At 43.5% G+C, this 25,955-nt stretch overlaps 1 protein-coding gene across 1 annotated transcript; it reads right to left on the bottom strand.

Moving 5' to 3' along the window:
* Window positions 1-76: 76 nt before the first annotated feature.
* Window positions 77-25,393, bottom strand: PANX1 (pannexin 1). Its single transcript, XM_021544974.3, has 5 exons — window positions 25,204-25,393; window positions 15,662-15,798; window positions 6,287-6,510; window positions 4,162-4,832; window positions 77-2,449 (listed from the first exon to the last, which is right to left on the bottom strand). The coding sequence occupies exons 1-5, from the start codon at window positions 25,382-25,384 to the stop codon at window positions 2,364-2,366; spliced, it is 1,299 nt and encodes a 432-aa protein (XP_021400649.2). The 5' UTR covers window positions 25,385-25,393; the 3' UTR covers window positions 77-2,363.
* Between the last annotated feature and the right edge of the window lie 562 nt (window positions 25,394-25,955).

The following is a 25,955-nucleotide window of genomic DNA, read 5'->3' as shown; positions in this document are numbered from 1 at the left end:
GATTTAGCATCAGACCACATGTATTTGCACTATGGCAACACGAGACTGTTCCTGGAACCTTCAGACCCTTATACTGTTGTAGTTCACAAAACTGATTTTATTTTAATAACCAAGAAGGATTGATAGGCATTTTATTGAGCACTTAAGAAGACAATAACAGATCCACTGCAGCAAGTCATATTTTTAAATACAAAAGGGGAATTAGTAAAAAGTTAGGTACGTATCCAACTTGAAACATGAACATGTGGCTTTTGGGAGCTTTGAATTTTAACAACTCTACTTACATCAAAGAGTTCAAACACATCCACATCACAAAGTTTTAGTATTGCACTATAGCTCCTTGTCCAAGACATGCAATGCACAATGTGCACCTGCACTGCCTACATACAAAAGACCATCAGCAACACATCAGCATAGCCAGACAGAATCCAGGAAAGGTCAAAGGGATCGTAGGCTTGATGGCAGAAGTATGGCAGTAAAATTCAGCACTGTGGACCACCAGTGTCCAACAAAAGCCCTCTTTTGTGCTGGTAATGCAAGAGGCATTGAAGGATTGCAGCTGTGCTGCTGTCCTGGGCAGAGGTAGCATAAAACTATGGCTTTAAAGACTTCTTTTAAAATAAGGCTTGCCTTAGTTGAAAGCCGTAAGAAAACTGAAGAGTTCTTGTAATACCAGCCCCTAAGTTTAGCACAGCAGCACTTTCAGATCCACTTGTTCACAGCAGCTGCTGAATTCAAGTATGGACACAAACTCTGAAGTCTGCTGCAGCAGATAAAGAGTTCTGTGCAAAAATGGTAACGCCAATTACTCATGTTTGCTCCTCATCCATAACCATATGGAGAATGCCAGCAGACGAGAGCACAAAAGTGTGTGACACCAAGGAACTGCAAACTGGAAGTCCTACCTAACTATAAAAGAAGTCCTTCTTTGTTTAAAAAGCCAACTTGAAAGAGGTGACGAATAAGTCATTTCACTTTCATGGACAATACAGAAAAACAAGTCAGTATATCACATGTGTGAAAGACATACACTGCCACTGTGGTGCTTCACTCTCCCCACCCACCTCACCTTGCATCTAATATTTCAAGACAATGGTCATTTTAATACTCAATGAAGGTTGAGGTCTTGGGCAGAAGGGACAACATTAATGCTGAATTCTACCCTCCCCAAATGGTCTGATAAGAAACCTGTGTACAAACACTCTCCCTTATTTTGCCTGTTCCAATACACTTAAGCATCTTTAATTAAAATACAGTTACAATGTGTATGGGGGAGAACAACCTTTCATAGTGTTCACATCTACTCGACCTTGGCTGTTGGGTGCTTGGCTCTGCCAAGGTATTTGGGTGCTATTTTAATACAAGTTAGTTTGTATTCTCAAGTGTGGTTTGGAAGACAGCACAACTAATAGCACATTTGATACTACAAACACGTTGAGAAAAATTCTACACATAAAAACATTACAAAATAATTTTGACAAACCATTACAAAAATAGAACGAATTTCACTGATCTTCAGTCCAAAACTCCAAGGCGGATGTATTAGACATTTAAGACCAAAACAACTGAGGGATAGAAATTAAACCAACACTTAGCTTACACATCACTACATTTTGTAAAAACATTGTTAAGACATTATTAATTTATTAATACATAGAAAATTCAAAATCCCTAGTATTTACAGCATTTTCTTAACACTAAAACTGTAGTTTTTTTTCCACCACTGTCAAGTACTTAATCCCAGATATCAGTGTTGGGATGACTAACTGAGACATCTCAGGCTGAACAGAGTAACCTCTATTATTCCTATGAAGACACAGCCAGTATCAGTGGCAGCCACCACTCAAGACATATTAACCAGATTCATTATAAAACCCCACCCTCCGGCCCCCTTTTCCAGGCCAGAGAGCCCAAAGTTACCTTACTTAAACCCCAGAACTGACATGGCCACTGCTGCAGAGCAACACTTCAGAATGCAATGTGGCCCTATCTTTTTGCTACCTGCAGGGTTACGTTCCCATCCCTGTCCAGCATGGAGTGAGCTCTGTCCAGCTGCCAGTTTCAACTGCATTCAATGCCTACTGCTTGTTACTCATGATAGAATTGTTTTGTTTATGGCTTGATGTGTTTTGTGTGTGGTTTGATTTTTTTAATAAATAACGGAAGTATACAACATGCCTTTTCAGGCACAGGACTCCTGATTGTTATACACCAAATAGTCTGTAAACCAGTCTGGCCTCTGGGGAACTGTCAGGCGATTGAGAACGTTGCATTCAAAGAGCAGCACCTTGCACTGAGCGCAGCAGAGGCAGAGGAGGAGCCTTCCCACAGAACGTGCTCCTGGCTCCTGCAGCTGGGAGGCATCAGCACGAAGAATCTATGAGTCTTTGGCGAAGTCTCTTGTCTTCTCTCGTAGTGACACTGCCACTTGCATCACGGTCTGGCAGAACTGAAGAGAAGGCAAAGAGAAGAGAAGGCAAAGAGAAGGTGAAGGAGGAGAAGAAGGAGGAGGAGGAGGAGAAGGAGGGAGCCATCAAACCACTGGACAGCTTCTGGTGCACACAGGAACTGCCACCACGCCCATGCTGCACTGCTGGCTATCCTGTGCTGCCTCCACTGGCCCCACGCCCAGCACCAGGGTGCCCTGCACATCGCTCTGCCAGAGCCAGCATGTACCACTGGTTTGTTAACACAGCCCCTAATAAAAACATATTGACACCACAAGGGACAGAGGAGAAGATGATGAGCTGTGGGTGAAGCTTTGCTGATGGGTGTGGAGCCTGCAGCTGTCCCCAGGCAGAAGGAGAGGGGCTGCACCAGCCTGAGCTGGTCACATACACAGCAATGGAGGTTATTTCTGCAATCCATTTTTGAGCTTCAAGCATTAGCTTGTTCTGACCTAGACAAAAATAGATCTTTGAAGTGTTTTTGTGAGGTGAAAACAATCTCAAAACTTCTGCTTTCAGATAAAAATGAGTCAGATTTTCTATTAACTTTTTCAGCTCCTTGAGTCCAGATCTCCACTTAGGCTCTTGTATTTTACTTCCAAACCCATCTGTCATTTCAAAAATGGACAGAATGCTGTCAGAATTACTCCAATCTGCTGCACAAGAGCTGGCTGCCAAATGGGCTTCTTCTGGTTCTAAAATAATTATGCTTGTTTATTCTGAATTCTCCTGTTGTATAAATTGACTTCTCCAAGTTCTGCCTACCACAACTGCTTGACTCAAGTACAGAGGAACAGCTAACCCCTGGGTACTGATGCTTCTTTTTTATTAATAACAGGGCATACTTTCTGAAGAGAAAATAGATTTATTCTTTTCCTACCTTTGAAACAGCTCTTTAACTTTCCCTCAGCATTGTGCTCACATACTCAGGTAAGTTTCTAAATGTTTTAAAACATCATCACTTTTGGTTTATATCTCTCCCTGGATATTTGGCTCCTCTAATTCTGCACTTAAGGAAGGAACTGGTTTCACAATTAAGATATGCCACATTCTTTAGGACAGAAGCCTAATTATATCATATATGAGTGACTGCTCAAGCTGACCATGTCTGCAGACTGATGGAATATCCAGAGAACTGCTGCACCAATCCAGATTGACTTGGACCATTTTGATAAAACTCTCTTTTACAGTCAATCTTCCTTGCTCTCTATGAAAGAGGGAATAGGAGTGTGTTCACTGATCCCAGTCCCACTTTCCTTCTTTTGTCATTTTCTGTTCCTCTGCCAGCAGCATTTCTGAGCATCAGACTTACTTTTATGTTCACCCACGACTTCTGCCAAAGCCTGAACAGAATCAGGAGTAGCAGTCACTACACTTTGGAGCCAATTTCTGAAGAAAAGTCCTGAAACCACCAGCTTTCTCACTGGAGCTGCTTCAAGCACAAGCCACCCTAGAGCTCTCCTACTGTGCAGGGGTTCTTAGGAAGTTAAAGTTCTGACAGCTGAAGCCTGGTAGTGCCAGAGCAGAGATGTCAGCAAGGACCACCGACCCGACAAGCAATCCAGGGTTTAGCTGTGCCACAGACTTACACCACCAGTCTTCTGAGGTTACAGTACTTACACAGCAGGCAACACAGCAAGGACTAAGGAGGTCCATTATCTTACAGAAGGTATTAGGAAGCTTCTGGTAGGAATACACATCTAGATCAGCTTACCTTGTAACTCTGTCGCATCTTTTTCCAGCTCTTCTGAAGTTGCTTCTTCAGGCTTCTCCAGCTCAGCAGTCCCTGGCTTCCCATCTATAGTGTCAGTCTTAATAGTACCAAGGTTTACCAAAAGCTGCATGACATCAAACTTCTCAGAAACTGCAATGTTCTCCAGCACTTTAAGGCATTTAAATGATTTAAGTTCACTCACGTTTTCCTCAAGAAAGAGGAGGTAAAGGCTTAAGTCATCAAAATGCTTTGACTTAAGTTTCAGAACATCAAAAGTTGGCAAGATTTCATACACTTTGAGAACACCTGAATTCCACCTCCATGGAACAAACATTGCATACACTACCAGGGGCATTACCATCAGGTAAACTATCAAGTTAATATAGCTGAGTACCTTGAAGACACCAACAGCAATAAGTTTGCACTGAACCACTTCTGGAACAGTTGTGTCATTCTTAAGGATCCCAGTTTTGATAGTGCACAGAAACTCATCGCTCAGAGAGGAAAGACTAATGTAGTAGCCCAGATAGAGGCATGCAAGGAAAATAATTACTAGTGTGAGCAAACGGCATGTAATATATTTAATTATTAAGCACTTGGAATTCTTTTTTGTCTTCAGGTACTGCTCCACAATTGGGTATTTAAAGTAGCTTTCAGATATTTCCCACAAACTGAAAAAGAGAAAAAAAAAACATCAAATCATATAGATCAGATGCTACAACATTCACCTACCCCAAATATCAACAAAACCTAGTACTCTAAATGAGATAAAAGATTGGAAACCTTCTTAAAATCATAGAATCACAATATGGTTTGCATTAGAAGGGCTCTTTAAACGTCATCTATTTCCAGCCAATCCCTGTGCTCTGCCATGGACAGGGACACCTTCCACTAGACCACGTTGCTCAAAGCCCCATCTAACCTGGCCCTGAGCACTTCGAGAGATGGGATATTCACAACTTTCCTGGGCAACCTGTACCATCCTCACAGGGAGGAGTTTTTTCCTAATGCCTAATCTAAACCTACTTTTTTTCAGTTTAAAGACATCCCTCCTTATCCTTTCACTACATGCCCCTCTAAAAGCCCCCTCTCCAGATTTGTTGTATATCCCTTTTAGGTACTGGGAGGTGCCTTAAGGTCTCCCTGAACCCTTCTCTTCTTCAGGCTGAACAACCCCAGCTTTCCCAGCCTGTATCTGTAGGAGAGGTGTTCCATCCCTCTAATCATTTGGTAATACTCCTCTGAACCCACTCCAACATGTTCACATCCTCTAACGGAGGTAAATCAAGGGTAGTTTTATTGAAGTCAACAGAAAACCAATAGAATAGCAGATATATGAAAAATATCAACACTCTTAATACAGAAAAGTCGCTTAAGAAACAGAAGAGTTCAAACGGTGGAAAGAAGGGAAAAAAGTCTAGCCCTCATGGCAACAAAATATTTTTGTTCTTTTCCTCTACGAAACAGGTGCAGTAAGCAAATCCATGCAGAAAAGCAGACTCTTCAAGCACTTGTTCAATAATAGAACACTAGAAGGCTTTTTATTTGCCAAGACCTAACTCCACATTTAAAAGAGACCTAAGACTGCTGCACTACTTGCAACCCCACACACAGAGAGAAACAGGTACCCTTGACCTACAAGGAAACAGGAGCTGGATCTGGTTGGAACAGTGCACCATCTTGATCAGAAGGGGAGGGGGTCGCTTTTGTGGGTTTTTTAATAATTTTTTTGGATCAGAGGCTTTGTAGACCTAGATCTTAAAGAAGAGGACATGATAAGTAACTTGACAGTGTACAAGAATATTGAGAACTGAGGATTGAAGTATCTCTTTTGTTACACTGTGCTGGGCAAAACTACTTAACACCTACTGCACCTAAAGAAATCAGAACATCTCAGGTAATAAGTAATCCAAAGAGCTTATTACAGTTTTCTTTGAAAAAAGAAAATTATAAGCTCTAGCTCCAAGGACCAAAGTAATCATTTCAGATATTTTCTTTTCTTTAACCAGTCTTAAAATTGTGTCGGGTCACCATTCAAACCTTTGCAATAAAATTCTAAGTGGGTATAGATGTCACATCTGTTAGGAACTTGAAGAGTGGAGAAAGTCAAGCCCCAGCATCTTACCTCTGTGTCAAGTTCTCATTAGCAGCTGGAATCAAGTCAGTAGGGTCCCTGGGGTCTCCACTTCGTATGCTATTAGCAGCTTTGATTGCCCTGTTATAGGCTTTGTCAAGTTCTTCCATAATAAATTTCAGGTCTGAGGAAAGGTGAGGTGCTGCAGTGAAGCGCCAGAACAAACATGGCAGATACAGCAGGATGGCAACAAGCAGAAGGATGTACGGGAAGAACTGCAGAGGGAAAAAAACTCTGATTAGGCTTCACCCTCATAAGTAATAAGTCTGCCTATCACCATGGTTCCCCATAAGCACTACATTTCCTAGAGGCCTATTAAATCCCTATGATTTTATTTAAATCCTTCTACTCAAACACAATTTTGTGATTGTTTGGGATATGCAGGGAAGCAAAATCTCTTTTCAGACAGCTCCAGTAACTTTGCTGCTGCTTAGAGCTTCCCCCCACCAACGGAAAAAAAAAAAAAAAGCATGCAGAATAAAGGTGCCATCCTGATAACATTTTCAATCCTGATAACAATTTCTGCATATTCAGAACCACCAGAGCTGACATGGAGAAATACAGCATTAACCTGGGGAAAAAACAAATAGCACAGCACAGCAGCCATCAGAGGGGCTGACTGAAAGAAGAAGACAGCGTCACCTAACTCTCCCTCTCCAATGTGCAGCCACTGTTCACAGCAACTAAAACACTCCAAACACCAGCAAAATCTCTCCTGCCTTCCATTAGCTGTCAGGAGGTTAATTAATAGAATGCTACAGTTCTGCCTCTGCCTGCAAACACACTCAGAGTGCATGACATCGAATGACTGTAATACTTCAGGGTATTTAAATATTTTCAATAACACCTAAATGGAAACCAACACACAGCACCAGAATGGTCTGGTGTTAATGCAGCACTGAGAAGTCAGCCCTTGCATGGTCACAACTGCTTAGGGAATGGGCTGAAGCAGGTATAAAATGCAAGTCTGAAGTATTTCCATCTTTCTTCTATTCATCAACAAGTAGTTTTTGTCATGCAATTTTATCTCTAATTCCTCCCAGCTGCAGGAACAATGGTGCTTTTATGTACTCTGATATTATATTCGAAGCATAGAATTATACATAACATTACCCTTACAGACACATGATGTAAGACAAGCAGTTTGTTAATGAAATGTACTGCAAATTCAGCCAACCTCTAATTCATTACTTTCAGCTTTTGATAGTAAGCACACTCAAATCTAGCATCAGTTCATAAGAAACTTCAAGTTAGTTGAACAAATATGAAACAGATGCAAGACATCACAAGTGTTACAGCCATGTGCCCATGCATGTTCATTGGCAAAGGCAGAGGAGATTTTTAGAGGAAGCTTGAACTGAAGTCATTAATCACTGCAAGTGGAAAAGCTACACGTACATTTGCAGGTATTTAACAAGATGAAAATCTGGACCTAATAGAACTATGTTAACTTGTGTTTGCATTAATCGAGAGAGATTAAAGTTTCACATGCACAAAGTAAGTAATTTGATGTTATGGAACATTTTATTCAGGAAAATTACTTCTAATATCACCTACCATTAAAGCAAAATCCTGTGTTATTATCGGCAATAGGAACACATATGATGTACTAGACCTTAAATGACTGGCTTCCCCTACCCAGAGCAGCCCATAAAAACTGTGCAGAGCTCTGCTCTCACTACTGCCTCTCCCTCCTGTTTGCACACAACAGATAACATCATCTTCCTTCTCCCAGGTGTAGACTTTCCAATTGAGATGTAAAGCTCTGACATGTCCAATGTATTTTGGACATCTCATCATCAACACAAGAATTTAGTCTTCTTATTTATCACTGCTGACAATGCCACTAGGTCTGTGTCCTGATGCCTTGGTTTACCCAAAACTTCATTGTTTCATGTCCAGGCTCTATCAGTCCTCTGAATTCTGTGTTACATAGATATAGAAATTATCTTTGAACCCATCTTATACTTATCTAAGCTGCTCTAAGGTGCTGCAACACATTTTCCATAGGTCTTAACAAATGCTTAAGACTGCTTGTGTAGCTGCAAAGCCTGCTGGACTTCACTTACACCTGTGTTGTACACCTCTGAGCCACCTTCCACTGGAGCCACGTGGGGAAAGAAACAACAAAAGCACACCTGATGTAGTAACAAGCAACTAAAATGCCTTACATTGGTTTACACTGCTTGGATTTAGTACTCACTCACTTCAGATTTTACAGGCATAAGAAGATTTATGAATTCCCTTTCTGACCCTCAAAACTGGAAATGCCATCAGCAGTATCCCATATAATCCTAGAGATCTCTTTACCCCAAATACTACAAAGACATGTAGTAAGAGGCAAGATAGTTTTCACACTGAAGTCACAGCCCCAAACCTCCATTGCTCCAGTCTCCACTCCTTCCTCTATTACTTAGAAGAATTCTGCACTTGTGTAGCACATTGGCATCAGCCCTCTTGCTCTGTCCCAGATGTCCTCCAATGTCCCCCTCTAGCCTGCCCTCATTAGACTGCTGCCTTAAAAAAACCAGCCTCTGCCATCTTGCCTCCTCTCCCCAACTCCTTCACCACTGCCTCCTCACCCAGAAGCAGCACACTGCTGGGGAAAAGGCACATTTGCTATGCATTTGCTGGGCTTCTTCTCGCCAGGCTCTCATCACTCCCAAAGCTGCAGCTTGTGGCAGCATAAGTGAACTCTATGCAACTCTTTTCTGAATAGTCTCCAAACCAGAGCAGTACATGATCATCATTGCAGCTCTTTTTGTTTGCAAACAAAAGTCTGCATTTGTCATCTTTTCCACAGCACCTGATGCACAATTCCATCCTTCTCAGATCCTGGCTTTTTTAAAATGAAAGATACACTTGTTCCATTTGTTAACAGTAGGCTTAGATAACCAGCAAATTGTTTTCAATCATTAAAATTTAAGATCTTGAAGTGAAAATGCAAAGTCACCTGGCATGAGTCCTAGGTTTCAGAGAAGCAGACTTGGGTTGTCCAGCTCATCTGACTACATTTGACAGTCAAACATAATGACTTGCCATTTTAAGAAGAGGACTCTGTGGTATTTGTGCACAGACAACCACATGCCATCACCCTTTTTTTATATGGCTTATGGTTTTATGGCTTATTTGCTCCCCAGGCACCAAATACACAAGGAGGAAATGCCCCTTCAGTCTTGGGCAGTTTGAACATTGAAGTAGAAGGAAGTGTCACCAATCCCAAGAACTGTATGGTCAAAGGAATGCCAGAGAAAGATTCTGGCCCAGAAGTGAAACTCGTTTTTTCCTTTGCTGTGTAGTTATCAAGTTCCTTCTCAACATATTCAGTATGAGACTGACAAGACGAGTGGTGTGTGCAGCAGGGACTCAAGCTGCAGTGCCCTGCTGTTTGTTTTCTGCTGTGTGCTGCTGAGCTCCTGAAGGCTGAGGATGCTGGAAGCAGGCTCTCCTGCCTTGCAGGCTCTCCTCCCTTGCTTGGCCCCTAGTCTGATGGCACACTGGGGGGATGGCAGGCTCCCAAGGAGGTAGAGCACCTGGAAGCCAAGAGGCTGCCCCTGTACTGCTGCAGCTCATGACCCTCGACAAACCTTTGAGCCCTGTGCACATTCCAGGCTGTTGGAGTAAATTTGTCACTACTCAGATACTAATCAGCAAGAACAGGTGCATGGGTGGAGAAGAAGAGGCATTTGAGCAGTCCATTTGCAGAAGCACACAAGGTGCTGGAATCACAAAACTGTCTTTTGAAGATGCACAAGCACCACACCACCCCAAAGGTGAAAGATAAAATCAGACTAAAGCACAAAATAATCTGTCATCACCAGCTTCAACTCTGCTACGGTGAAGTAAATATGCAGCAAATAACTTAAAAGGGCATTTAAAATAACTGCTTTATAACCTCAAATATGCTTTTATCATGCAAAAAAAATATAGCTGGAATTGGAGTGACGCAAGGGCATTTTCAAGGACCAAATCTACAGAAAGCTTGCCAGAGTCTGGATAAAAATGGTTGGAAGAATACAAAAATAACTTTAATGGTACTTAGAAAACAACAGCTTTCTAATTTTACTGTATCTTCAGTCCCTATTTTCTCTGGGCAAACACTATACAAGTGACTGAAAGAATTCTGACTTCCACCTACCTGACCATGGTCAAAGAGTAACTTAAGTACAATAGCACAAAACTTTAGCTGCACAGGTCCAAGGAACAGCTTTGAGAAAAGTAATTAATTGGCAATTAAAAGAATGAAGCACTGAAGTGCCTTCATTTAAATACATGAACATGGTGAGATGACTCCCTCTTCAGTTCCAATTCTGGAAAAAGCCCAAGCAAAGGCATTAGTCCCCAAACAGCCTAATGATGGTAATTACATGTTTCCAGAAGCAAAGGCATTAAACTCCCTCTGGATATGACCCTATTCCTGTTTGCAGCAATGGGAGGTGTCTCACTGGTGGTTCAGCAGAAACAGCTATAAATCTCACTCTAAATGAGATCCTATCCTACAGATGAATCTCAAACCCTACATGACCTTTATCCCTCCTGTTACAGACTCTGTTTCAATATAGCTTCAAAACTGTACTTCTCCAGTTTCAATTAGCTCAGGCCATGATTACCAGTGGAAGCTGTGATGACTGTAATCCGGTTTATTCTGGACTTTGGGGGACAGATGGCAACGCAGTAGTCAAGGGCTGCCTGGAAGAGTGACCCAGACCTCTTGCTGGTGTACACAAGTCAATCATCACACTCCATAAGCAGTGGGCAGCCCAGGGTTGCTTAAGATTTCCTGCATGGCTACAGACTGCATGCCAGCTTCTCCCCTTGAGCAGGGATACCTCTCAAGGTTACTCCTCAAGGCTGAGATTCTTTGCTGTAACACATGGTCTGTAGGTGATTAATTGCATGCTTGAAATCTTAGCTAAGTGATATAAAGGATTGACAATGTACATAAAATCCTTTAGACATAAACTGTTGAGAGGTCTGGGACTAAGTTTGAACCTATCCATACCTGAACTCCCCTCTGAGAAGTTTAGAGTACAAAGGAGTCCTTTCTGAACCTCATGACTCAACAGGAGGGTCTCCCTAACAATTCTCATTCTATCCTCTATGCATTAAATAATGAAGTGTACCTTCCCACTGAAGCTTGATAAACCACTGTCACATTCACATTTATTGGACTGTATTAACTCTCTGCTTTATATCAACACATTGTTGCTTCTCTCTTTTGAGTGAAGTGGATGATTCCATCTGCAACAGACTGAAGTAGCTCTAGCACTACACTTTCAAAAAATTATTTATAAATGCATCTGCATATGGGTGTCCTTGCTCTGACAGCCCTTAATATCTCTGGGAAGGGTTTACAGGTGAAATGTGAGGAGCCCTCAGTCAACTAAGAAATTGTACAAATAACAAGTAACTAGAACCAGGTAAGAATCACAATTGTAACTGTACTGTTCATATAATAAATAACCCCAAGGTTTGTTTTGGCATATTCACAGACAAGTGACTCAAAGAACAACTCAAGGGTCCATGGTAAATCTTACTTCTTTTACGAAAAGTGAGGGTTTTCACATTATTTTACTTCATGCATACAAAGACTGCAGACCTGTTCTCTGTATGCAATGCTTTCAGCAGGTCCCAAAGCACTTGTCCTGCACTTTGAAAGATCTTAGCCAGACAACTGACCTCTCCTGGCTGTGCCACACGTGAAGACCTCTTCTTTCAGTCAGATGAACTGTTTGCCTGCATTTCATCTGAGTACAAATCCCCTTTTTCTGAGCAACCCTATACCTCTTCTTTGCTTACCTTTATCTTCTTTGCTTCTCCCCAGTTAATAGCAGACTAGAACATACAGTAATTTAATAATGCACTCAAAAACTCTCGATCATAGCAGCTCCATCCTAGCAATCCAAATTTCAGAGCTATAAAGTGGTCATCACTCAGTGTTCAACCACTCCTCAACTTGCATGGTTGCTATCAAGAGCCAGTAAGATGATGCTCACTGTTCTCCTGCTTGAGTTTTTATAAATTTCTCTGTGCACTGTGGATTAAAAAGGCTTCACAGTGCAGTCCCCTCATTCACTAGACTGCGAGGACTGCCCACACACAATGGCCAAAAGCTTTTCTTCTCCTTCCAATTAAGGATCAAGACAAGTTTTACCAAAATAATTTGTCAGGTAGAGCATTCATCTTTAGATACAATAAGCAAACTATCTGCACAGGACAGGCAAATAGAAAACTCCTCCATCCCCATCACCACTGACTGTCTGTCTTTACCACTCATCTCTAGAAACCAACATCTCTGTTCTGACACTTCAGACAGACACAAGAAACCTCTTAAGGGAATTAAACCTGAGTGGAAAATCCCATAAGAAAACACAGGGAATGAAATAGTGAAGCCTGACCAGAGTAAATTTTGTCAATGACAAACCTGAAGATGAGTCAGAGAAGTCAGCTATATAACCATTCTGACAGCTCTTTCACTGACAAAGATGAGGAAATCTTACCATTAAACTAAGAATATGGGCAGGACCTACCAGACCCTTCTTTATATTTACCTGCAGGTACTTTGTTCATTGAATTGTGCATTTTAGTACACAACTCATTTTGCTTCCTGCTAAGGGTTATCCAGTGTGAGGAGCTTCCAGGATCACTGGGAATTTCAGAACTCCTGCTCTCCATGGAGAGAGGTCCTGGGCACCCTCTAGGAGCACAATGACCACCAGAGAGAGTCAAGGAACCCAGAAGTTTGCAGTGTGGCCCTTTTCAGCTTCCAAACTGATAAACTCAGTTTGGAATTTAAATTCCCTGGGAGAGCTCTCCTAGAGCACAAAGGACAACCAGTAAAGGTGCCAAGGTTCAGGGAGTGCCCAGAACTGAAACTTACATTTTACTGCTAAAAAAACCAAAAATCCCAGAGCAAACTTGAACTCTGAAATGGGTGGGAGATGGAAAGGTTTCAGTTTTTCTGCAATGCAACCTGGGTTTGGTAATCCTCCAGAGCAACCAGATGCTGAGAACACAAGCAGTGCAGGTTACTACATGCTGGCTTTGTCACCAAAGAGCTACCTGCTCCTATCTCCTCTCTGTACTACACTGAGCACTGTTCCAGGAGGCCGTACTTCTGACAGAGCACAGAGAGCATGCCAGGAGGAAATCCATCCTTTTTAATCAGTAATGGGGCCTACAACCTCATTTCCCAAAAACCTTAATATAATGCCTCCTCAAGTGTTCCTTGTGGAGCCTTCCAGCATGCCAATATAGTGAGATACTAAGTAAGTCAGAGTTTTGGAAAGAACCTGAGATGCCCTGCAAATAAAAGCTCTGATTCCCAGAAAGCAGGAAAAAAAAATTTAAGTGCTGTTTTCAGAAGAACTGGGCCTAATGACCCTACTGTCCCTCTGTGTGCATCCCTGTAGATGCAGAGTCAGGTCTCCACTGACCTGAGCACAGGAAGTCTCCCTTTTCTCCTAAACATCACTGTGCTCCCAAAAGGTTCTGCTCTGCCCATTTTTAAAATTATCACCTAGCCAAAATCTGCACAGCAATGAGCTTGTGCATACTTTGCAGTGCAAGGCTGAGGGGAGAACTCAAGCTTTCCTGCAGAAGTAATCCAAAGCCACTCAGCAGCTGTTGGCCCTGGATGCAAAGAACAGCCTTCAGATAGCAGAGTGGAAAGCAAAGTTCACTCTTAAACAGCTGTAGTGCCACTCTTTCCCAGTAAACTTGTAAAGCATGGAGGCTGATGAACAACCAGAAGTATATTAGTTAATATTGACCTCCAAAGAGCATCTGCAGCTCCTAATGTCTGGGTCAGAAGGGTGGGGGGCTAATCATGGATCTAGGAAGATAAGTCACCAGCCTCTGTTACAGCCCCTGGCTCAGCTGAGCAGATGCACTTCCTGCAGACAGTCTGCAGGATATTTCTGCAGGAAACATCATATACCATACACGTCATGGAGGAGCTGCAGCAATTTCTGATACAGCACTAGTCAGCAAATTAACATGAGTTGGATCATAAAAGTATGAGTGCTTAAGCTATCTGTGGCTGACAAACAAGAAGACTTAATGCTATCAGCAGATGACTATCACATGAAATTCAATACAAAAAGATTGGGTAACAAGAGCTCATTCCCTCAAGAGAAAGGGGCAGCAAAATATCCAGGTTTGCAGGTGGAGTTTCCAGCCCTGTGAAATGTTCCAGCAGCTACGACTGGCCTCTGTAGAAGGTCTGTCTGAAGTGGAGTCCTAGTTGTGCAAGGAAGAGTTCAGGCAATGTCTGGCTTTAATGTTCATGAAACACATGCCTACTGGTTATCAGTATCAAGGTTATCAGTGGAGCTAACAGGAGAAGCCAACAGTAAATCCTCAATTAATGATTTGAGTTAGCAAACAAATCAGAGATAGCCTTGAATAGTCTCTCAGAGATTATACCACCAGATGACTGTACAATAAAATCTGAGGCTCAGGATAGAAAAGCAAAGCCAGAAGTACAGGTGCTGCAAGTCTCATACCTGAGCTCCCTCTAGCACCAGGTTCTCCTCTGCTCCCAGATGCCAGGGGTTTATTTGCTGGGGCAAGTATTAAAGGGGCTGAAGAAGGCAGAACACAAATTTGGAGAGCCCAACCAGCATTTCTTACTTTGGCACCAGCATTGCTCAAGCAGGCCAAAGATGCCTCTGGAGTTGAGTCAGCTCCAGGCATTGGCATGGCATTAACCCAGTGTGTAACTCCTGCCAAACCTCAGCTAACTGCTTTGAGCCAGATCAAGTATCTTAAAACTTACTGCACTTTTAGCCCATAAAACAAATCTCTTTCTGTGCTTTATATGATACTGCTTTACCTGAAGCAATGAAAGCCAGCTCATTTGCCTGCAGACATGCAGAAGAGCATGCTGAAGACAGGGGTTAAACCTGTTGGTGCCACTGATTAATTTCACCAAAATATCTATCTGCCACAACTCTCTCTCTCTCCATGCACAACTGTCCAAGAGCAACACAATAAAAATATAAAATGTTCTTATTACCTTATTTTCCTAAAATAAGCTTTTGTAAGTATTAAGGCAGTTGCTGTGTCCTGTATTCCAGTTTTAATATAGTTCCTGGCTAAAGCCAGGTGAAGCATTCACTCCAGGGCAACACAGCAACATTAACATTACTCTTGTGTCAGATAACTGGTGACCCCTTATTTAAAAGCAAAAAATACCTTCTCTGGTACTACCCTCTTTGGGAGGAAGGGAGAGAAAAACATTCTAAAAATAGAGAGTCAAGTCAAAGGCAAGGACTACAGCAGAGCAGAGAAACCAGGAAAGTGAGGCAAAAGTAGGTTTCTATGTGGGAATAACTTTGCCAGGAGATGGAGACCTATACATACTTTATGCAGCCACAGGGGTATATTTTCTAAGTTGTGGGATGGTTGCTTCTGCTGCACAGCTGCCCAGCAATAGGAGTCCACATAAGCAGCTTGTCGCCAGGAGAAAGAGCTGGGTGCAAAACAGCTTATCTGAGCACCTGGGAAAACAAAGCAAAAGTTATTGCATCCTCAAAAGTATTAAAAAAAAAATATAAGAAAACAGGTTTAGGAAGAAAAGTGCACATTTAAGACATTATGGTACCCAAAGTTTTCAGGTTAAGCAATCAGACAAAGCCCAGCAGTTCTGCAGGGAGGAGGGTCCTGAGTTCCTACTGCCCCCAAAGGCTGTAAGTCCCACAGGGATCCATCTAAGGATGTTCCTAAAGATTGAGACAGCATATTAGAACACCTATCTTTTAGGCCTATTTCTGTAAGTTTTGTGGGGAATGTAACCTTTAAGACCTTTCCCACTTGCACTTAACTCAGGCTGGCCAAAGAGGAACTAACAGATAAAAGTGTGACCAGATCAGGCCTGAGGCAACAAATACCATCACACACCATAGTGTCACAACTTCCCAAAAGCACAGCCTACAGCTCCCATGTCTACTGTAACAAGACCTCAAGCACCATTCTTGCAGTCTGGCATCCTTGCAATGATGGAAGGGCAGGTTTTCCCAGGGTGCTGCCACTTCTGCCTCTGAGACTGCAAATTATTTGGAGGAGCTCAAGTTACATCTGTGAAAACAAAGGTTTTCTCCTGTAATTTTTGGCAGAGAAATTGTGGCCCCAGACACCTCCCAAGGGCGCCAGGCCCTTCCCCATCACTGCAGTGATGTGCTGTGTCCAAGATTATGCATAACACTGTCATTCCCACTTACTCTCAGGACCTCTCCAGCTGGTCAGGAGCTTCAAATTAGTATCAAGGCCCTAACTGACAGCAAGAGCAGCTATTTACCAGCCTTAGGGTCAAATTCTGCCCTGGCCAATCACAGGTACCAGGTGACTCCTTCCACAGCATACTTCAACAAAGAAAAGTGGTTATGGGACATGGAGTACCAGTGGCTCCCAAAGTAATGCCAGTAAAACAGGATGAAGGGGTTCAACTTTCTTTCTGAAGCTTTGATAGTGAAAGCAATCCCCCCAACACAAATACATTTCCACCAGACTTTCATAAATGTTGCAATAGGACAGTCATTTCACCAAATAATTACAGATTACACGGCTCTTCCATGAACATTTCTTCTAAGAGCACCACTTCCAAGACTTTTGCCAATATCAAAAGACCAACAGGGGAAAATGTGCTATATTTTTTCCCCTTAACACATTCATCTAAGCTATGCTAATGGAATTGTTCTCTGCTTTATGGGAGTAAGTACATAATATAAGCCTGTATCATTTGTCGTGCCATTTTGCTGGTTTAGTTCTCAGGGAATAACAGCTTCTTTTAGAAAAGGAGCCAACTGCATTTGCCTTCTAACTTGTATGGCCTCTTACAATGTAACATAGTCCAGGAGGCTTTATGAATAAAAGCCTTTCCATATGAGTCACTATTATAATTGTTTCTAGGACTGTAGTATCATAAGGACATGGTTTGATCATCATGGTTTGACCAGTCACAAGCCTCCCTTATGGAAAACAAGTTACTGTTTATCGGAGCAGAGCTCACGTGATTTAGCAAAATTGGCACCAGACAAGCACTTGCACTCCCCCAAAGCCTTGGGAGTTTTTGTTTTCCAGACGATTTCTGGAAATCAACTGTTAGTTGTGGAAACCAAAGAAACAATACATTGCAGAAAGAAAAGCGGGGGGGGGGGGGGGGGGGAAAGAAAGCAAAGAAAAAAGCAGGCATTTAATGTCTGCTCTCCAGTGGATAGGGACCATTCACGCCCTGCTCTCATCATTTAACCAATCTCCTGCTGGTGGCTGTGCCCAGTGTGGAGCAACAAATAAGTTACCCTTTCAAGAGAAGAGCAATGAAGTGTTCAGAAAGATGCTTTGTCTTATTCATGTTTGTGCATCCACAAAAAGAAACACATTCCATGTGTTCATTCTTATTAAAGGGTGGAACAGCACTTAAAGTGGTAGAGTGTTTAAAAGGCAGGAGTGAGGAAAAAGGCACGCTGGCCCCTTCTCCCAAACTAGTGATGAAAAAGGCAGCCAGCCTCTTTCTTCAAAATGTCACGTGCAGAGCTTCATAGCAGAATAGTGACAGCAATGCCAGTGCTGCAGCAGAGCAGTGACCATCACCCACAGTCCCCAGTGTTTCACAGCAGGGACACTGGAAACCTGACTTGGGAGCCAAGCAGACAGAGCTCAGCCTCAAGCAGGGGGACACTCCAGTTGTTGGACTGGTTTTTAACTACCTGATTGCAGTCTTGTTTGTAAACACTTGTAAATTCAAATTACAACTTTGCAGTAACAGTAGTTATGTTAGGATTTATACAGGGAAGATGTTTTTGTGCATCATCCATACAAAACACAGACCATTCATAACATGTCCCAGAAAATGGTCACCATTTTCCATCTTTTTTTTTTCCTTCCTTCTGTTCTCCAAAGGAGTAACAGCAGTATATAGAGATAATTTATTTTATGTTGGACTATTCTGGAGGAAGTTGAAAAGAAAATCTGTAGTTTCTATTAGAGAAATTTGGCACAGGGCTACCTACACGCCTTCCACAGACCTGCTGTGCACACAGCTATGCCCAGGACTAGTTTATGAGAGGCTAATAGCCCTCTGCTATGACAGGAACAGCCTCCTGGCATGGTAACATGAAGCCATTCCTGCCCCTTGCTCGTGCAAGTAATAGCCTGGGAAAGAGAAAAGCAGCTAATAAGCCCATAACAACAGGGAGATAAAATATACAAACAAGAAGGATGAGGACTAACAAAAGACTGCATTTGTTAAACAGTTGTCACAACAGTCTTTGACCAATTTATCATTACTCTTGGCAACAGACATTTTTTGTAATCATTTCCTGATGCTACATTAGCTTTGGAGAGGGAGCAATAGGGATTTGACTTTTACTTTTGCAAACAAATGAGGATGAAAAATGCCATTTATGATGGCTGCTCTGAAGACAGACCACCCAAAAAGAGCTGAAGAAAACTAAGGCAGCAGCAAGTGTGCAGCCACATATGAGGAAATGACACTTTTCCAAGAGTGCTAAAGTTACCAGATGGAGCTGGTTGCTGGGAGCAGCAATTACTTGCTGGCATGCAACTGAGTGCAGAGTACAAGCCTGAGTCACAGCAAGGATGAGCTGTCACCCCACACAGCTGTGGCACATCTTCATGGGTGCTTTGCCAACAAACTTCCAGCTATTGCCTCCACATTTGTAGCACGAATACCCTTTTCTTCCCCTGCAAATGGATCTTCTGCAGCTTCTGTGCAGGAAATCTGTGTCTGAGAAGAAACTCTCAGAACCCCAAGGAAATCTCAGACTGAAAGGAGAATCTGTGTTCAGTACTGGACTGCTTTGCTGGGTCCAAGGCATGATGACCTGAGGGATCAGCACCCTCTGGATGCATCCTTCACAAAAGAGAGGGTAAAGCCAGCAAGCCAGACTGGTTTCCTCTTCAGTGGCTCAAAACCTCTCTGCTGACTTACACATCTAATTAAGAAACTGCAGCTAACAGACAGGACATTCAACAATCAATGCTAATCATAGGCTTAACTATTTTTCTTGAACCAGGATCAAATGATTGCAGTTGACAAGATTAAATCTTCAGTAAGTGATTATTTGGGTTCTAATACACTGCAGTCACTGCAAAAAGATTTGCATACACTTGGAGGAAAACCTGGCCATTCATTATTTCTATAATTTTCCACTAAGCAAAATGAACTTGTCATGATACCCAAACATCTGATTTCATCTAGCAAGAATTAGACTCTTTAGTAGCCACTGAACAAAAACTTAAACAAGAAAATCAAGGCACACATAGACAATGTAGAGACTGACAGGCATCATCCAACCCACATCCTCAACACCAACATTAAAAAATATATTAAAGAATGAAAAAAGGAATCCCAATGCATACCAAAGAATGTACATGTGAGAGCAGACCTGAAGGAATGACCAAAGTGGAAGGCTGGGTGAAAGAGAATGTGTTGAAGAAGAAAGTATGGAGCAAAGAAATGGGTGCAGTGGAGAAAAGAACCTCTTCCCAGTGTTACTTTGGTAATGGAGTATGAGCAGAATGTAAAGCTCAGGTGATACAATGTTTAAGTGAAGTGGGACAGAGAAATTAGAAGCTATATTTCTTTCTCTACAGGGCTGCAAGTTACCCCTCAGAGAAGTCTCAAAATCACGCAGTGGGAAAAGAGCTGGGGATTTATCAAGCATAGCTTTCAGAGTGATAAATTTTTTGATTCGTGGGAAACAGGAATTGTGAATTAAATTTCCACCACTGAGATTTCCACCACATCTTTAAACAAAGAGTTTCCCTTCATCTGAAGGAGAAGCGTTATGAAACAGTGGCAATGACCATTTAGCTTCCCTGCCAACGTGGGTGGTACCCCAAATCTCAGGCAACACCAGAGGCTCACAATTTTTACATTTACTCTGGCAGCTAAAGCAGCTTACCATCATTTCCACAGGAAATGTAAAGCTGGCTCTATAGGAATTAAGCAGAAAAAAATCTAACCAACAGCAGAAGATGCTCACACAATGACAGTTTACAACTTGATATTAAAGCAAATGCTTTTACAAGTTTGCCCTGGCTGCCCGGGCAGGCCTGTGCCTGATGCTGGAACTTCTGCTCTTTCCTGAGCACTCTCACATGCCAAAGAGCAGCACAGTGTATCCTGCTGGGATCTGCACCTCTGCTGACAGAAGTTCTCAGCCTGTTTGGCTGCTCTGGGCTGAGGCTACTCACACACTTGTCTCAGTCATTCATTAACACCCTGGGTTTCACAGCATCCTGCTGAATTAAATGCAAGGTGTGCAAAAGTCAACTATTACATACAGCTGCTTCAGCAGCACTGGGAGGGGTTTTTCCAGCTCTCAGCCAGCACCTTCCATAAGTCTTTGGGTTAATTACACCCAATCCAACTTTAGCCCCAAGCTCTTATGAAGTCACAAGATAGGATTATTTCCTAAAACCCTCCCCAGGAACTTGAGAACATGAAGGGAGAAGGACATCAGCAGGGAGTACCAGACAGGGGGTAGCAGGAGAGGAAAGGAGCCTGATTCAAGACTTAAGACTGTTTTTTTCAGTATATTTGTTGTGATTTAGTCACAATAGGCATTTTTTTTCCATTTTCTATACATTTTATTCTCATGACTGCTTCAGACACATTACTAACTTATATAGAGAGATACAGGCCCAGATGGACATGCAGTAAGGGATACTGATGCCACTGTGGCTCCCACAGAGGCTTCTAGGATGCAGCACCCAGAGCTCCCCACTAACAACCTTCACTCTGTGTTTTCTGTCAGCCAAAGCACCTCAAATCCCACAGGCTGCCAACTGCAAGGAAGAAAACTGAAAAAACAAGCTGGGTGAAAAAAGTTCCCATAAATTAGGTGGAAAATGAGCAGGGCAAGTAAGGATTGTCATCACTGGGCAAGTCCGAAGTGGTCAACGGGGACATCAAACCCATGGTGTGCAGAGCACAAGGCATGGCTCCACCTTCCCACCACTGAGCACCCTCCAGCATGGTAAGATACACCAGAGAGCACCAGTGAGAAACAAGATGGTTTTAATGCAACAAATCTCCATTTCAGATTCATGCAGATGCTGTGGGTTGGCCCACATGGCATGGTACTTTATAGCCCAGCATCCTGCCATAACTGATAAGCCAGCTGCACCACCCAAGCCTTCATTATGATTATAACCAAGTTTCCCAGCTGTCTACACTCAACATGTGATGGTTTCTGTGTCCTGGAAAGGCCTACAAGGTGTTTGCTTATATGATAAAACAGAGAAGCTAAAACACATGGATTACTTCATCCCAGCTACATATGAGCTATGCACAATCAACACCCAAACCAAACATGTAGCAAGGGCTGCTGTGGCCACCACAAAATTTCCTTCTTCTCCGCTCTCTCCCTCCCTTCTCATCCCTTCCCAGCCATCAGGTCCCACACGAGGCTGCAGTGAATGCAGCCAGTACAGGCTGCCCATTGCACAGTTGTGCCTGGAAAATGTGCTATGCAAACATCATTTGGTGACAAGCACAGATGAGCAGTTCACAGTTACCTTCCTACAGAAAAAGATGAAAATATTTGATGTTGAGTGGACAGCTCTCACATCTGCTTTCTTTCAGCTGCAGCCTGAGACAGCCATTGATACTTTTTCCAGAACTAAGCTGAATTTTGGCAGAGGCCAAAATGAAGCAGCTTGTTTCAATTTCCTCTCTGCTCATTTGACTGTAACTGCTTAGGGCTGCAGCATCCTGCTCCAAGCAGCACCCTGGGAACAAGTATCTATGTTTTCAGCCAAGGTGTCTACAGTAGGAAAGTACATCTTGCAATACACACAATCTGATTTCAGAAACTGGAATCTCAATCCTGACTCAGAGTTGTTGTTACTAAAAATGGCACAGATAAAACTCTATTCATTTCTGGCTCATATACTGATGAGGGTGCCCCATCTTTCAGGTTTTTTTTCCCCCTTTATAAGAAGAACTGCTGATTTAGCTATATTTAGATGGTTTCTGTTACCATACTACCTGACCACTTCTAGTATAATTTACCCAAGCACTGCCAAATAATATAAGGAAATAATACCAAGTCACGATATAAGGAATATACATGTACAACACAATCCTCACAATGCTATTGTTATTTCCATTTTCCCATTCCCAGTATATATAAAATTGCATAAAACTACGTAAAATTGTATAAAACAAGGTCTAGTGCAAAGAGGTAACAGGTGCAGGATTTCAAATAGCAAATATTCCCAGGGATAGCAGACAACAGCTCAGCCACTGCTTAACTACTACCAGAACCAGCTTAAAATCCTCAGAAAATTACAACTGACTATGGATTTCTAAAATATAGCAAACAGTAAACTCAGATTAGTTCTCTTCCTGACCCTGAAGAATTTCAAAGCACGGTGCAGGCACTAACCCCAGGATTTCAGCACTGCTCACTGGCTGGGTGTTACAGCTGGGTTTTCCTTGCCTCCAGCAGAGAAATCCTCTGTCATTCAACTGGAATCTCATTTATTTCCTGAAACTCCCATCAAAACTAAAAGTTACTTGGTGGCTTCAGAAAACTTCCATAGCCTTTGCATACATTTTAATAATTTTGCACAATTAAGAGCAACCGCGTGTAGGAGGAAAATTGCAGGTGTCTTGACACCACACTGCAATGGAACAGGAAAGCAGAGCAGGAAGGGAAGGGGACAGGATGAGGTCCCACCTCCAACCTGAGGTGGGAGGAATGCAATTATCCCAACAGAAATAGAAGCTGAGCATTCGTTTTTGGAAAGGGTGTTCAGTTTTTGTACTCTGAGGCAGGTATTTCCACCAAACATTTTCACATCCACCTCTGAGTTGCTATTTTTCAGATGTAAAAATGAACCCTGACATTTTCGCTCAGTCTAGTGCTGCTGGGCTTTTTCAGAGCATGATTATATCACAAAGTGTTTGAAAACAAACTTTGCTGTCTATTTCATCACCGGCTGAACACCACAGCACAGACAACCAGGCATTTCCAGCCCCTAAAATCCTCAGTGTTCCTCTAAATGCTTTAATGGGAGCAGTTTTGGGCTGTCCTATAAGCAGCCAGCCTGTTTTGCTGCAAGGACTGTGTGGGAAATAGGTGACAGCTGTCACAGCAGCATGGCTGATTTACTATCACTTTCTGTATGGACAACACGTGGTGCAGTTTCACCCATGTCCGGAAATAACAATAAAAAGTACTTCCCAAATTTATTTGCATATTTATTTTTCAACTAAAAAAGCCCAGTTTTCAACCCAATATTTTCTTCTAACAGGTTCTCAGGATTATAACCAAAAAAAAACACTAGCGATGCAGCCCACATTTCCATTCTTCCTTTATTAATCTACTGCACTCACAGATTCAATTTGAAATAGTTTTAATATTGAAATAATTGAAAGACAAAAACTTAACTCATCTGAAAGAAAGGCACACTTTTCCAAACTCTGCAGTTCAACTGTGTGTTTAATCTTTGTGTAAGGGAGTAAAATGAAAAAAAATAAAAGAAACATTAGTACCCAGCCTTCAACTGGGTACTGTTCAAGTGTTTCAAACTGGATCCAGCACTTCTAGAGTAGACGTAGAAAGAATTAAGGGGCGCATATACAAGCTACTGTATGGAAATACACCTCTTTTTCATTGCTTTAAGAATAAGCAATGTGCATCTATTAGTAGCAGGTCTTAAACTAGAAGAAGAACATTAGAGTGCCAAAAGATGGATGTTCATCCAGTTTCTGGATGAATAGAGCTGCCACGGGGTTCAGATCTGGTCTCAGCATTCCCAGTCTGGTTGTCCTTCACTTCCCTACGCAGTTATTGCGGCCCACAGCAATCAGGTGCAACAGGGGTGTAGCTGCTTATAAATACAGCAATCTGGGGCATCTTATCTCTCAAGCAATTTGGTATCTGACTAATGCTACTCATGATGGCTTTGCAAAGATTCACCACTCATCCAAAGTCTCATTCCAGTTTCCACTCTCCTGACATTCACTTGACCCAAACCTGTATATGATGGAGATCAGGTATATAACACTGAATGCCAATAAACAGGTACATGCAGCAAATCAAACTATCTCTCTGAAAGTCTGGAAATCCTGTGATTCAGTCTCCAAATGCACAGCATTACATATATACCTTTGAAATCTTCATTCATATTAGCAAATCATACAAAGGCTTGGGTTGGAGCAGACCTTAAAGATCATTTAGCTCCACTCCTCGCACCAAGGGCTGCTGCGTAATCACTTTTGTAACTTGGGGAGGTGGGTAAATAAAAATATAGTGAAATCATTGGAGAACCTGGCCTTTTACCTTGTAAAGCATAGTTTCGTTTACCGAGCCACGGCAGAAATTGAAAACTGAACTGGAAGAGCTGCAGGAGGGGAGAGGAGCAGCGGAAAGCTTTAGAGAGCTCTCTCACTGTCCATCCTGCGGGTGACCACCCCACCGAGCCGCCTGCAGCGCAAGGCAGAGCTCTGCCAGCCCTTCTCCGCGGCACCTGTCCCCGACAGCTGAGCGACACCCAGATCCTAACGCCGAACATCCCGAGCGCCAGGAGCGGCGGCACACGGGCACTCCCCGGGGCACATCCCGGCTGGCTGCTGCGGTCCGAACCGCGCTGGGAAACAAAGGGCGGCACGGCTTCAGCGCTCCATCGCTCCCACGGGAGAAGGAAGATACGGCGGCGGCCAGGGAATGCCCCGGCGAGGAGCAGGGCACGGGAAAGCGCGGGGAGGGCCGGCCGGGAAGCCCAGCACACCTGGATGAGCCTGCCGGCAGGGATGCTTTCCGGGAAAGGCCCGTCCGCCCTGCCCCGGGCGGGAGCCCCCGGCAGCCGAGCCCCGGCGCTCCCGCCCGGCCCCGCCGCCCAACGAGCCCTTTGTCCGCCGCGGGAGTTACCGATGGAGACCTCCTGGGCGAAGGCGAGGGAGATGAGGAGCAGCGGCAGCCCCACGGCGATGCAGGTGACGATCTTGTCGAGCGCCAGCTCCAGCCGCAGCCCCTTGTAGCGCGTCTCCGGCGGCTCCTTCAGCAGGAAGTCGGAGAAGACGTACTCGGTGGCAATGTGCGCGATGGCCATGGCTGGGCCGGGCTGTGCTGGGTTAGGCTGGGCTGGGTCAGGCTGGCCGGGCCCCGCCCGGCGCGGCTCGGCTCGGGAACGCCCCGCAGCCCGGCCCGGCCCCGCCCGGCCAGGGGCGGGGGGCGCGGAGCGGCGTCCCGCGGCTCGGGAGAGGGGCTGAGCCAGCGCCAGGCGCCGGGGGTCGCCGAGTGGCTTGGCTTGGAAGGGACTTCAAAGATCCTGTGGGCAGGAACGCCTTCTGCTAGACCAGATTCAGCCTGACCCAGAACACCGCCAGGGATGGGGCATCCACGCATCCACAGCTTCTCGGTAACCCATGCCGCTTGTGCTGCCGTCCTCACAATAAAGAATTTCTTCATAAAATCTATTCTAAACGCACGCTCGTTCACTTTAAAGCCATCCCCCTTTCTCCTATCACTGTGTATCCTTGTAAAGTGTCATTCTCCCTCTTTGTTATAAGCCCCCTTAGGTACTGGCATGCCACAGTGAGGTCTGTTTAGAGCCTTGTCTTCTCTGGGCTGAACAGGCACAGCTCAGTCTGTCTTCTAGGAGAGCTGCTCCAGCCCCTGCA

The sequence above is a fragment of the Lonchura striata genome, chromosome 1 (genome assembly GCF_050655825.1).
Source record: "Lonchura striata isolate lonStrDom1 chromosome 1, ASM5065582v1, whole genome shotgun sequence".
Classification (NCBI taxonomy): domain Eukaryota; kingdom Metazoa; phylum Chordata; class Aves; order Passeriformes; family Estrildidae; genus Lonchura; species Lonchura striata.
The sequence above is the reverse complement of the archived record's forward strand: the minus strand, read 5'-3'. Positions and strand labels throughout refer to the sequence as shown.

Bases quoted from the DNA above. Each gene is read 5' to 3' on its own strand.
- PANX1 (XM_021544974.3), bottom strand. From the start codon at position 25,384: ATGGCCATCGCGCACATTGCCACCGAGTACGTCTTCTCCGACTTCCTG. The intron at 15,799-25,203 runs GTAACTCCCGCG...TTGTTTTCCCAG, and splicing joins CGCCCAGGAGGTCTCCATCG to GTGCTCAGATAAGCTGTTTT. The intron at 4,833-6,286 runs GTAAGATGCTGG...TCTCTTTTTCAG, and splicing joins AATGAGAACTTGACACAGAG to TTTGTGGGAAATATCTGAAA.